Source organism: Canis lupus, chromosome 28, assembly GCF_011100685.1.
Source record: "Canis lupus familiaris isolate Mischka breed German Shepherd chromosome 28, alternate assembly UU_Cfam_GSD_1.0, whole genome shotgun sequence".
In the NCBI taxonomy this organism is placed as follows: domain Eukaryota; kingdom Metazoa; phylum Chordata; class Mammalia; order Carnivora; family Canidae; genus Canis; species Canis lupus.
In genome coordinates, this window is record NC_049249.1 from 16,522,451 (window position 1) to 16,536,187 (window position 13,737).

A 13,737-nucleotide genomic window follows, 5' to 3' on the forward strand; every position below is an offset into this window, starting at 1 on the left:
AATCTCAACCAAACCTGTATATGCATTTTCACTTTTGTTGTATATCGAAAATACTCATGTTTATTGACTTTAACATTTAATTATGCATAAAACTGAGTATCATAGTGCTGAACTTGAGGGTCTGCTTTAAAAGCGTAGAATCTAAGATTAATAAATACAATGCATTATATAATTTCTTTAGGTAAATAATGAAATGGTATATAATCTTATTTGATGTGGCTACCATTTCTAAAAATTAGTGTTTTTACTGCTAAATATTTTATGTAAGGTTTCTCTGTATACCATGATGTATGACTTTACTGAGGCTCCATGTCAGTTTTCTTGAAACTGTGGGGTAGTTTTTATTGAGAGGTTATTTTTTAACATCAGATTTAATCTTTAAAAATTTCTAGATAAATATATGATTTAATCCTAAATATATTAAAGTGTGTAGTTATTTTTACTGTTTTGGGGTCGGAGAGTTGAGCTAGTGAACATGTTTGAGATCATGATATGCATATTTTAAATAATTATTTAATGTATTTTTTTCCTCATTGCTAAATTTCTTGCATTTGGGGAGTCTCTTTTCCTTTTAATGGTGATTTGGTTTCATGAGGGATTACTGATGGGGAATTTTAAATACACTCTTTTCAATCAAAATCCGTCTCTTTCACAGACCATCAGTAGCATGTGGTGATTTGGAATCTCTGCTTTTGGTGCTTCTACTTGAAAACACATGATTGTTTTTCATAGTTGGATTACAGATCTTCTGTTAGGTGCAATACATATCTAGGATTTTGAAATGATTAAAAGAAGGAGCCTTAAATTATACTTCATTTTATAATATACTTTATTTGGTGTGATAAATCATAGCATTCTAAACTATTATTTTGTGAGTGCTTATTACTGGTTTGAACATTGACAACTAAGTTTGGCTTAAATTGTCAGCGAAGGAGAATGTTATTCTAATTTGACGCAAAATCATCAAAGATGTTGATTTTTATCACACTGTATAAAATGGTGCATTTTATGAAAAAGGAAAACATAGTGTCCATTTATTTCTCCTTTTGTTTTTGTTTTTGTTTTTTTGGTCTCATTAAATGAATTTAATTTAGAATTATTTATTTGGTTTTATCAAGCCAATTATGAAATTTTGCACTTGTATAAATGGCATGAACCTTCCTTATTTTCAACATTTCAAACAATGTCAATAGATACAGTTTGATCTTTTAAGAGGGTCAGTTGAATTTATCATTTTGAGTTCAGAATCAATGCTGCTAGTAATCCTTTACTGATTGTCTATGTATCTTTAGAGGATAATATGTAGGGATAATTAAGCACCTGATTAACCTTTACATGGTGTGATGTCCCTTTCTGCACTGAGATTAAGCATGTTCTGTCCTTTCGTTCTTTTTCACCAAACTAACACCTGTATATTGCATGTTGAAAGGAACTTTTTTTTAACAGCTTTAATCTTTGACTTGTAGCTTGTCTGCTCACATAAATGCTTGCTGTGGAGAAAGTATTATTTCCCCACCTCCTGCATGCTTATACACTGTAGGTTATAAATGAAGTGGAGAAAGCACCCAAAGAGCTGAGAAAAGAGCTCATGAAACGCAGGAAAGAGGAGCTTGCACAAAGCCAGCATGCTCAGGTAACAGCAGCAGCTTAAAGCTACTAAAAACAGAAGGCAGCATTATTCTTGCAGCTCAGTAAACCATGGCTGAAAGGGCAAACTCCTACTGTACCTATTATATGATGTTGACTTCTGCACTTACAGAGGTTCCCAGGGCATTCTTTATGTAGAACTGAAATCACACTAACGGTGACATTTAAGTTGCTAATACGAAATTGAGTGGAATGTTTGGAAAGCTGACTCCAGATGAAATAAACAAGTATGTTAATGTATAATCCACTGTATTCTTATTATATAATCATGATGGAACTTATATTTTTGAGCAGTGATGTCAGTGTTTGATAGAAGACTTTTTGACAAAATACAAAAGATGAGTATATATAGGCATTGTGCATGAAAAGAATGCCTATTTAAAAGACCATTATTTTTATAAAATTGGAAGTTAGAAGAACAACAGTAAATGGTAATGTTATATGGTAGATCAAATGTTTATTACTATTAAACTCAACAACATAAGTACCTTAAAAGTAGATTTTAAGTATGTTTTTCTTTTTGATTCAAAATCGAGCAGTTAAAAAAAATACTGTCTGTATAAACTTGATTCTAGGTTATAAGACTGAACCTATTAAGATGGGTGAATTCTTTAAAAATCAGACAAGATAGTATTTTAAACAGATTTTTCTACAATTATCTCATATAACTCTACAAGATCATTTATATGAGGAATAGTTTTTCTTTTATTTAAGTTTGCACTCAGTCTGGAAGCAGAGAGAAGTGAACTCAATTTGTAGTTACATATGTCAGAAGAAGAGACATGGATTATATATTAGTGGATTACTTTCAGTTATCATTTTAATGTGGTTTTATGTGATTTAAAAAGTGGTTCCCAAACTTTTACAGACCCATGGAAAAACAGAGAAGAATCAAAAAGCAGTCGGGACCATGAAAGATGAAATGACATCTAAAATTTTTTCTATTTGTCCAGAAGAATGTTTTATTTTATTTTCAGAAGGACATTTTAAATTGCTGTTTACTTAACACCATCATTTTAAAAGAGGGAGTATTTTAACACCATGAAAAATAAGGAAAATATTTTGGAATTTAAAATTTTAACAAAACTAGCCTATTTAAATAAATTTAGTACCTTTTTTTTTAAATTTAACTTTTTTGGTTTGAATCAGTGAAAAATTTTGTCTTGGCCTAATGGGTGATTACTAGTTAGAGTGATAATAGCAAACACAGCACTTACTATGTGTCAAGCACTGTTCTAAGTGCTTCACCTGCATGAACTCATTTAACTTCACAACATATGAGGTAGTTACTCTTACCGCCTCTGTTCTACAGGGAGGACATGTTCTACAAATGAAAGCACATATGAACCACCACAGTGTACTGCCTTCCATGTTTAAGTTGTTATTTCTGTGTCTAGTCTAAACTCTTATCAGCTTAGTCCCGTGGTTGTGGATCATATTGTTAGTAGGTGAAGAGGAAGTCCTTGCTTGCCACACGTCTAATTTTGGATAATTTGGATTTCAAACAAGATAAGAATTTAGTGTTAAAGAAGTTAGATGATCCTGTGCTTTAATTAAACATTGTTGGTGATTTTTCATAAGATTTTGGGGGCTAAGCTCTATTTCAACTAAAGTTGAAAGCAGTAGTAAATTTCTTTCTATAAATTTAATGAAGAACTTAGTAATCTAACAAATGTAAAAACGTTTCTCTTTTGCTACTGCTTTTTTCATGAAGCTAAAACATAACTTTAAAGAGTTTATTTTAAACTTTTTGAGAATTTGTGTGTAATAGTTTCATAGTCATGGAGCCTGTATGTATTTAATCATCTAGTTCAGTGGTTTTTAAACTGTACTCCCAGGAGCTCTTGAGTTTGGAAGAAGCACTTTGAGAATCCTTCGAAAAGGGAGGACTGTGGTGCTCTGGTTCCCTGCTTCCACTTCCCAGCACTACTTTTCATCTGTTTCATACAGTTTATGGTAAATTTTTTGAGAGAGGGTTTGACTGGTTTAAAAACAACACAAACTAGAGTTCGGAAACCACTGATGTAGTTTAAAACCTTCCTTTTACAGATGAGAAAGAGACCTCTCTGTTAGGTGACTTGTTCCAAGCCTCCTGAAACTCAGCATTTTGTATAATCATTCTTTCCATTTACAAAAAGTCATCAGCTATATTCTTACCGGGGAGGTGCATTGTATTCTAATCCACAGGGTGTTGCTCAGGTCATGATTCAGTCTTTTCAGTTGTCATCTTGTGCAGTCTTCAACGCCCAGTTGCAGGATGTAAGTTCCACATGTCTATGGGAGGATGCCTTCTCTTGTTTTACCTGCTTTTTCTTCAGCTCACATGTGCCATTTCATTTTTCACTCCATTTGTTAAAATCTAGAAGATTGATAGATAATGATATCAGTAATGACAATAATAATAATAACCTGAAGTGAACTTTATGTAGTATTCTTCAAAGAATTTTCACATTTGATTCTCACTGCCACCTCCCTAATATAGGGATGGAGTATATCCGTTTTACAGATACGGAAATCGAAGTGCAGAAGACTAAGTGATCTACTTAAAGTCAGAAAAGACATTAATGGTAGAACTGGAATTAGAACACTTGTAATAGTGTTCTTTTTGTGTTTACCCTCACCACAATTTTGAGATTTTCATCTTTTTCAAGAAATACCTTCCCAGTAGTATTTTAAAAGCTTTGCACATGTGAGAAATTGAATGCTGTGATTAGATTTTTATCTTTGTGTGAAGTGAAATTTTGATTGCATATGTTTATATAAACGTTTTAATTATGGATATGGTCAGAAAAGCCATATTAAAAGTGATGATTGTAGTTCCATTTAACTCTAGTTTTCACTATTCAAATTGTCCATAATGAATAGTGAGTTACTGTTCTCCTTGCTGTAGTTTTAAATTAAGTCTGGAATTCCAGGCTGTATTCTTTCTCACAGTTTCTATAGGGAAGTGACTAGCCCATTTAACTCTGTAATTTTTGTTTGTGATGTTTGATATATACAACTGGAGTAGATAGAATACAGCTTGATTTCAACCCCTCCTTTCCCCTCTCCTGAAATCAGACTTTTTTTTTATTGGCAGCTGCTGAGCTCTATAGTTTTCTAAAGAGTAAGCAAAACACTAATTTTTTTTAATGAGAGGGAGAAATTATGAATTACGATCACTTTTCTGATCATTACCATTCTTAGCTTTTCTTTTGAGTTAGAATCAAATTCTATACAAAGAGCCCAATATATCATAACCTTTTCCTATAGATTTCTAGAACCCAAAGCTATATTTTTAATGTTTATAGTTATCTGATTAATATAAAATTTCTTAGCATTTAAACTTGTACTTTGAAAGGGTGCTCATTTCAGCTTATGTGTTCATTTAAAATTGTTACTTTTAGTGATTAAATCCATTTTTTTTTTTTTAGGGTAAATGTAATTTGTTCAATCTTTTTGGAATGTAAGATCACTATTCTTTTAGGTCCTAAGGGTATAATATCTAATTACAAATTCCAATGTGAATGTATTTTACTTGGCTTTTGTAGTTAGGAAATTTAATGAAAACTCAGTAATACTAAAAGTTCATTTCTTTTGAGGTAATAAAATATATGAATTAGTATATAAGGGACCTAGATCTTTCAGTTAATTTTTAGTCCTAATATAGAAAATTATTTGAGGTGCCTGGCTGGTTCAGTTAGAAGAGCTTGCAACTCTTGATCATGGGGTCATGAGTTTGAGCCCCACATTGGGTGTAGATTACTTAAATGAGTAAGTAAAGGAAAAAAAGAGGAAAGAGAGAGGAAGAAAATTATTTGCACAGTATTCTTGACTATGTAATTATCCAGACTCTGCTTAATTTTTTAAGTCTGTGGCTCTGCAAGACAACTGGTGTCTGCTAACTCTCATTGTCAAAAACACTTGCATACATAGCTTACCTTGACTCTTAACCTGTCCTCATTTCACCTTCTGGAGCAGCACAATGCTAGGTCTGTCTCCTCCTTTATAATAGTCTTAGCTATTCTTCCCCTTATGTATTTGTTGCTTGGGACACACTCTTTAGTTCTTTCTGTCCGTTCATTGTCTGGCATGGTTTCTAGATCCTGTATTCCAGCTTTTGGTTTTCTGTGGTTTACTTTTGAAAATGTGATACTAAGGGAAGGAGCCCATGACTCTCTATATGACAGACAAAACCCATTTGGAACCACTAGAGTCGAAGGTCCTTGAAGGCAATACTGTTTCTTTAAAATTTTAGTAACCTCATAACTAGTACAGTGCCCTACATTTACTAAGTACTTAGTAAAGGTTTTCTTTGAACTGAACTCTTATCTTGCTTAATCTAGACATAAATATAATAATAAACCAAGAATTGACAAGTAATTGCATTCACATTTTTAGTGGCACTGGGTTATATTACCCTATTTAATTTTCACATATTGATTCACACCCATCTTGTACTTTTGCATTTGATTGGAGTCTAAGTGTAATATTTATATTTACAGTAGATAATTTGGGCCCATTGTTTCTGACTACATAGATATTTTTTAAGTCTTATAAGCGATTAATGGTACAAATGTTGAACAGAAGAAAACCCTTTGATTATATTGTTTATTATATAAGTTTGCTTATAGAAATTTTACAATGAAATTAGAGAAACAATTTAATTTTTATTATAAGTGATAATTACTGTAGGAAAATGTAAAGCTTAAACAACTTTCTTTGTTATAATTGCTTAAGATAGGCATGGAGATTTTGCATTTCTTTAAAACTCAAAGACCTTATTCTAGATAGTTGAAATTAAATATTCATTGTGGGATTTTTTTTCTGTGATAAAGTTACAAAGTGACTGTAGTCAAGTTCCCAGTTGTATTTTATAGAGACAATTCTTTAGTCTTTCTGTTAGTGTGTATTTGTATTTATGCTAACATACAAATTATTATACAGATGAGGCAGCAGTATTTATAACTCCAGATTACTTTAACAGGACATCATGAATGGTAAGACCTAATTGTCACCTCCAGAGACATAGTAGTAAGGCAAGCACCCTGAGGAAGACATCTAGACTCACTTTCTGTGCATTGAAGACCAGGCTGGTAGTGATCCAGATCCTGTCAGACTCTATCCAAGGCATAAAGAATGTATCCAAAATGGATCTTGGGGTTTTATCTTCTCTAGGATGTGCAAGAGGAGGCATTATAGGTGGAGTGCCACTTTAATCCTAAATTTCTAAATCCACACTCAAATTGATCAGAATGTCCCTTTTGCTAATCACAGACTGATACATCTGCCAAGAGAGGGATGGAGAGCCGAACATTTACTGGCAAAACTTGTATTTCTTCAATTTGGAGAATGTTCCTTTCTTTCTGTAAATGTGTGATCTAGCATAAAGACCATAAGTCACTTCAACATTTCCTTTTCTTATACAGTTATTGAAGGTTTTTTTTTTTGTTTTTTTTTTTTAAAGCATAAATCTGGCATTTGGGCAAATAGTGTGTACTTGATAAATAAATGTTGAACGAATGAGTGAATCTGAAACATGTTGGTAGAATTCTCTGATTATAAGGAATTTTGGGGGATCCCTGGTTGGCTCAGCAATTTGGTGCCTGCCTTTGGCCCAGGGTGTGATCCTGGAGTCCCGGGATCGAGTCCCGCATCGGGCTCCCTGCATGGAGCCTGCTTCTCCCTCTGCCTGTGTGTCTGCCCCTCTCTCTCTCTTTCTCTCTCTCTGTATCTCTTATGAATAAATAAATAAAAATCTTTTTAAAAAAATACGGAATTTTGTATGTATATTTATAAAATGTAACTCACTTTACTATTCTTACTTCACATTTCTCTAGCAATGTACTATTTCTCATTAAGTCCACAAATTATTGTTAGGTACATGCCATAGATAATAGAAACTATCTTTCGTTAGTGAAGCCATGGTGTTTTTTCCTAACTCTGTATTTCTTGGAAAGAAAAATAGAGATATTTAAAATTCTGATATGAGTTTTACTTATTTGCTCTTCTCTTTTTTCCTAAGAGGTATTTCTTGTTTATTCTTGTTTTATCCACACCATAGTGTAACAAAAAGCTTTAGAAGCACTAGTTTTATTATTTTCCTAAAGATGTTTGTGTAATAGGGCATTTTAATTGTGATTGGGTTATAGACTTCTTTCGTGTGTGTTTAATAGTGAGTTTAGAATATTATGTACTCTAGTACTTTTTTCCTAGGCTTGAATGGAGTGACTAATACGTTTATATTGTATATGCTATGTAATTGGTGATTTTTAAATCCAATTAATTTTAGAAACTTGGCTTAGAAATCTTGCTAACTACTAATATATATCATCATATAGGTAATGAATTTTTAAATTTTTAAATCCAATTAATTTTAGAAACTTGGCTTAGAAATCTTGCTAACTACTTATATATATCGTCATATAGATAAATGAATGTTTTACTCAGTAGATGCTTTAAACTGATGGTTTAACTGTGTCTGTTAGGAACAGGAATTTGTTCAGAAGCAGCAACAAGAATTAGATGGCGCTCTGAAAAAGATCATCCAACAGCAGAAGGCAGAGCTAGCCAATATTGAAAGAGAATGCCTGAATAACAAACAGCAACTCATGAGAGGTATATGAAATTATGCAGCATATGTGTGTGTATTAAATGATGTCTGAAGAACATTGTTGAGATATATGGATATATCTAATATCCTTAATATCAAATGATTGGAAGTTATTTGAATACTCTCCTTTGCTAGAGTGGTAGAGAGAAAGATGAAGTTAATAAGAGGAAAACTTTATGTTATATTTTAAGAATTTAAAATCTTAAAATTCTTTATAAAATTAAGAAATACTATAAGCTATTGGATGAATGCCTTTATGACAGTAGAAGTGAGCAGTAAACCTAATCCTTAAACACATCTTTTTGTCCAGCTGATGCTAGAATTTTACCTGAATAGTTTTGGTATACTTACCATGCCTTATAATTGTTGGTATACTTAAGGGCTACATGATAGAATGGGATTCTAAGCACTTATTTCCCCTAACAAAAGCTAAGATTTTATTCTTTATGATTAAAAGGAATTTTGGTGTTGAGGGTGGGGGATTCTCTGTTTTTAGGATAGTAGAACAGAATGGTAAGTGGTGATTGATACATGTATGTTGGTAATACTTCATCTATTGTTCACAGTGTTAGTATGTGTATAAGTTAGTGTATATGGAACACTTTTATGTAAATATTAAAAAGAAGACCAAAGTACACTAGTGAAGAGAACAAAGTGACATTTTGAAAATTGCTTTCTTCTAGCTCGAGAAGCTGCAATTTGGGAGCTTGAAGAACGACACTTACAAGAAAAACACCAGCTGCTCAAACAGCAACTTAAAGATCAGTATTTCATGCAAAGACATCAGCTACTTAAGCGACATGAGAAGGTTAATGAAAGGAAAATTGGTTTAATTTTTGTTCATTTAAAGTTTAAAGAGTTATTCATTTCTGAAACTTCTGTTTCTTAGAGAATGAATTTTAGATTTCCTTTCTTTTTTTAAAATCCTAAAATTTATTTGGTGAAGTTTCTAGTAATTGTATCTTGATCATGATTGCAAACTTCTTTGTACAAATTTTACGGAAGGCGACTAATACAGCGCTTTAAGTTCTCTTCTACATTATAATATTCATCCTGTCAAAGGTAGCTGTTGTGGCTCCATTTATGGTTCAAGTATCTTAAAAATGTGGACTCCCTGACTTAGTAAAAGAATTTCAATATAGGACTCTTTATTTAGGGGCACCTGGGTGGCACAGTTGGGTAGGCACCTCAGTTTCAGCTCAGGTCGTTGTGATCTTGGGGTTGAGGGGTCAAACTCCATGTCAGGCTCCTGTGCTAAGCATGGAGTCTGCTTGAGATTCTCTCTCCCTCTCCCTCTGCCCCTCCCGCTTGTGCTCTCTTTCTCTCTTCAGTATAGATAGATAAATCTTAAAAAAAAAAGATTCTTATTATTAATAGCTTTATTTTTATTATAAATTATATTTTTACTAAAAGTTTGCTGGTTGATGATGTGACGGGGAAAGAATAATTTTGAGAACAACAAAATGGCATGTTTGAGCATACATGTGGGTACTGAGTATTAAATTATATCTGGGGACACCTGGGTGGCTCAGCGGTTGAGCATCTGCCTTTGGCTTAGGGCATGATCTTGCAGTCCTGGGATCGAGTCCCCCATGGGGCTCCTTGCATAGAGCCTGCTTCTCCTTCTACCTATGTCTCTGCCTCTCTCTGTATGTCTCTCATGAATAAAAAAATAAAATCTTAAAAAAATAAATTATATTTACATCACTGGATTCTGTTTGATATGTTCTTAGGAAACAGAACAAATGCAGCGTTACAATCAACGACTTATTGAGGAATTGAAAAACAGACAGACTCAAGAAAGAGCAAGACTGCCTAAGATTCAGCGCAGTGAAGCCAAGACTCGAATGGCCATGTTTAAGAAAAGCTTGAGAATTAACTCAACGGCCACACCAGATCAGGACCGTGACAAAATTAAACAGGTAAATAAACCAATTACTCTCTTCTCTTTAGGGTTTAAAAAATGTGAATGTCCTTTAGAAGTGTCATGTAATTGTGTTGTAAACATTCTGAGCCACCTTGGGCTTGTTGATGTTTTCTTTGGCTTTATGGGCTGGGGCTAGATATGTGGCATATACCAGCTTAGTGTTCCTATGTTGGTGGCCAAAGAGGGTACATTCCTCTGCCCCATGACCCACATATGAGGTCTTGGGCTAGACCGATCCTAAGACCAGCCCTGGGAATTAGGTGACTTGGACAACTTTTGAAGTTAAACATACAGTTTCACTTTGCCTCTGTAGTCGTTAGGTCCCGCATACAAATGAACTGAGGTCACTAAAGGTTTTAATCTAAAGTACCTCCTCTCACCAAATCCGTAATGTAGAATCCAGCTCAAGTCACAATATATTATTACTTGGAGCTTTAATTTATTGTACTTTAAGTCTTGTTAACTTATTTAAGTATTCCTTTGGAAGATGCAGAAATTACATTGTTAACTGTATTTTCTTTTCCTTATTTATAGTTTGCTTCTCAGGAAGAAAAGAGGCAGAAAAATGAAAGAATGGCTCAGCATCAAAAACATGAAAATCAGATGCGGGATCTTCAGTTGCAGTGTGAAGCCAATGTCCGAGAGCTGCATCAGCTGCAGGTCAGATACATGAAAACAGAGCTGGTGGGAGCAGGGCAGCACAAATGGCTAGCTTGGAGAAAACAGTAGCTAAGCAAAATAAACTATACTTTACTCATGAAAATGTTGGGATTGAGAGGTTTTGTTTTTTGTATAGACCCAAACAAAGATCAGGTTAGTCTCATAGTCACTTAGCTTTTATATAACCATGATTAATATAAATATGAGGCTAAATTATAACCTAAGAAGTTGAGTCTTTCAAAAGCAGTATTGAGTATTTTTAGTCTATTTCGCAAAGAAAATGAACAGTTTTCAAAATGAGGTTGGTGGTATTGTTATCAGATTCTGAATTTAAACTCTCATTTAGGGAGAAATAGTTCATTTTCTTCTAAGTTTTTGAAAAAAGCAATAGGAATTTTTCTCCTAAGAAATTTAAAGATTAGGGAGACTGTTTTGGGGCCTTACCTGGAATATGCAGCCCGTCTAGTATATATAGCCTAAAATGTTCAAAATTTCGGAATAGTGCATACATAAAGGATATTTTACATATTTGGTTAATTTACTAGAGTAGAATAGTCCTTTTTTTTTTTTTTAAGATTTTATTTATTTACTCATGAGAGACACAGAGAGAAAGAGAGGCAGAGACATAGGCAGAGGAAGAAGCAGGCTCCATGCAGGGAGCTCGATGTGGGACTCAATCCCAGGACCCTGGGATCACGCCCTGGGCCGAAGGCAATCTCTCAACCCCTGAGCCACCCAGGTGTCCCTAGAGTGGGATAGTCCTAATCCCACATTCTGGTACCAGTGGGTAAAATCCATATAAGGTGCACTTAGAAGTATCAGTTTTATGAGCAAACTTTCTTAGAAAGGAAAAACAGTATCAAACTAATTCTATTTAAGTTCTTTTCATATGGTAAGTAACAGATCTAAGCTTTTAAACTTGCAGAAATGAAGCTATGACTCATTTCATAGTTTTTAGCCCTTCTTGGTTTTCAGAGGAGAGTCTGGAACCTCAATAATAGTTTGATGTTTAATGAATACTTTATTATTTTGGAAGATAATTACATTTGTGAAAAATTGCTTAGTTAATCTGAAATTTTTTAATTCAAACTTTATTTTCAGAATGAAAAATGTCACCTGTTGGTTGAGCATGAGACTCAGAAACTGAAGGAGTTAGATGAGGAACACAGCCAAGAATTAAAGGAATGGAGAGAGAAATTGAGACCTAGGAAAAAGGTAATTTTTTTTAAAGATTTTATTTATTTATTCATGAGAAACACACAGAGAGAGAGAGAGGCAGAGACACAGGCAAAGGCAGAAGCAGGCTTCATGCAGGGAGCCCGATGTGGGACTCGATCCCGGGACTCCGGGATCACACCCTGGGCTGAAGGCAGGCGCCAAACCATTGAGCCACCCAGGCGTCCCTGGAAAAAGGTAATTTTAAAAGCTTTAGATAAAATATGTTTGTGTTCATCCATTTATCCACTCAGTTATTGGCTGTTTATCTAATGTGTGTCAGATACAGTGTCAGAGACAGGAGATACAGAGATAGAGACAAAATCTGTTCCCCAAAGGTTCAGAATGTAGTAACAAGCAATTACAGTTCAATAGGATCATTGCTTTGAAGGAGGTAAGAACAGGAGACAGTGTTAAGACCAAGGCCAAGGACTGCTTCAGTCTGCCTGGGAAGTTAAGGAGGCTTTACAGAGGAGATGCCTTATAAGCAAGTGAGACTTCAGGATGAGTAAGAGCTTGCTAGGCATTCAGACAGGTTGGGGTGTGATTGGCAATGTAAATACAGAGAAGAGAATGGATGAAAATGATGTGTATAAAAATTGTAAATAGCTCCTTGTCATTGGGGCACTGAAGGAGTGTGCCTGTGTGTAGGCATTAAGGAGGGAGAGAAGGAAGGAAGTGGTGACAGCTTAGCCTGGACAAGTTGACTGAAGCCAGATTATAAGGCCCCAGTATGATAGTAAATTCACAATCAAGTAAAATAGGCAAGGTCTCCTCTCCCCATCCAGCTATCAGTCTTTTTTATACCTCCTTCCTTTTTGATTTCCTGCTGGCCTGGTCCAATTGGTCAACAATTGCAGCTCATTTTTTTTTTCTATAGCTTTGTGATTGTCTCCCTTTGCTAGCTCTCAAACTTAAACCTTTATTTTTCTTGGCCTTCCTTCCTGCTGTACCTTTCAACTGTTCTTTCTTCATTATCCAGTTAGTCAGTCAAGAAAATCTGTATTTGGCAGCTACTGTGTGCTAAATGTTTCTGGAAGAAGTGAAATAACAAGTCAGTTGTTAGTGTGGCTTTTTAATTTAAATTTTATTTCTTGTTAAATTTTTGGATAGATAATACATTCATGTGGATTGGAATTCAAAAGGTACAGAAGAGCCTTTTTCCAGTTTCTTTAACTCTTTGCAATCTAGTTTTCATCTCATACTCCCCAGTGGTCATAAGTGAGTTGCTAACAGCCTATGCTATTATCTGTTGTCATTAGAAATCTTGTTTCTTAAAATTGTCTTCTCATCTGACTTTTATGACCTCTCTTCTTTCTCTGTGCTCTTTATCACTTTTTGTCTTCCAGTCACCTGGAATGTAGATATCTCACAAGTTTACAGCCTTGATGATCCTGTATCTTGTCATGGCTTATCTGCTGCATATTTAAGGACGGTCACAGAACTTGTATAGTAGGGGTTGTATAGAGCACAAATTCTGAAGTCCTACAGATCTCAGTGCTAACATTTAATTTTGTCACTTCACATTCCTAAGCCCAGTTTTACTCATTTATAAAACAAAGATGACACTACCTACCTAATTTGGGTTGTTAAGACAGTTAGAAGGAGTGATGTGTGTGTATGGCGCTTCCTAATACCTGAGCTGTAGTCAGGGTTTGATGAATGGTTGCTGTTGCTATTGTATATTGTTTGTTAT

The 13,737-nt window shown here is 34.3% G+C and overlaps 1 protein-coding gene across 3 annotated transcripts in view; it reads left to right on the forward strand.

Moving 5' to 3' along the window:
• The window catches only part of SLK (STE20 like kinase), a 63,181-nt gene that overhangs the window by 44,087 nt on the left and 5,357 nt on the right, over positions 1-13,737 (forward strand). For 2 of the 3 annotated variants that reach the window (XM_038578715.1, XM_038578714.1), the window contains 6 exons: positions 1,541-1,633; positions 8,115-8,244; positions 8,923-9,047; positions 9,973-10,161; positions 10,701-10,826; positions 11,928-12,041. In XM_038578715.1, the coding sequence (XP_038434643.1) occupies positions 1,541-1,633; positions 8,115-8,244; positions 8,923-9,047; positions 9,973-10,161; positions 10,701-10,826; positions 11,928-12,041 (777 nt within the window). The remainder of the gene's footprint in view (positions 1-1,540; positions 1,634-8,114; positions 8,245-8,922; positions 9,048-9,972; positions 10,162-10,700; positions 10,827-11,927; positions 12,042-13,737) is intronic. The other variant, XM_038578716.1, reaches the window with a different exon arrangement.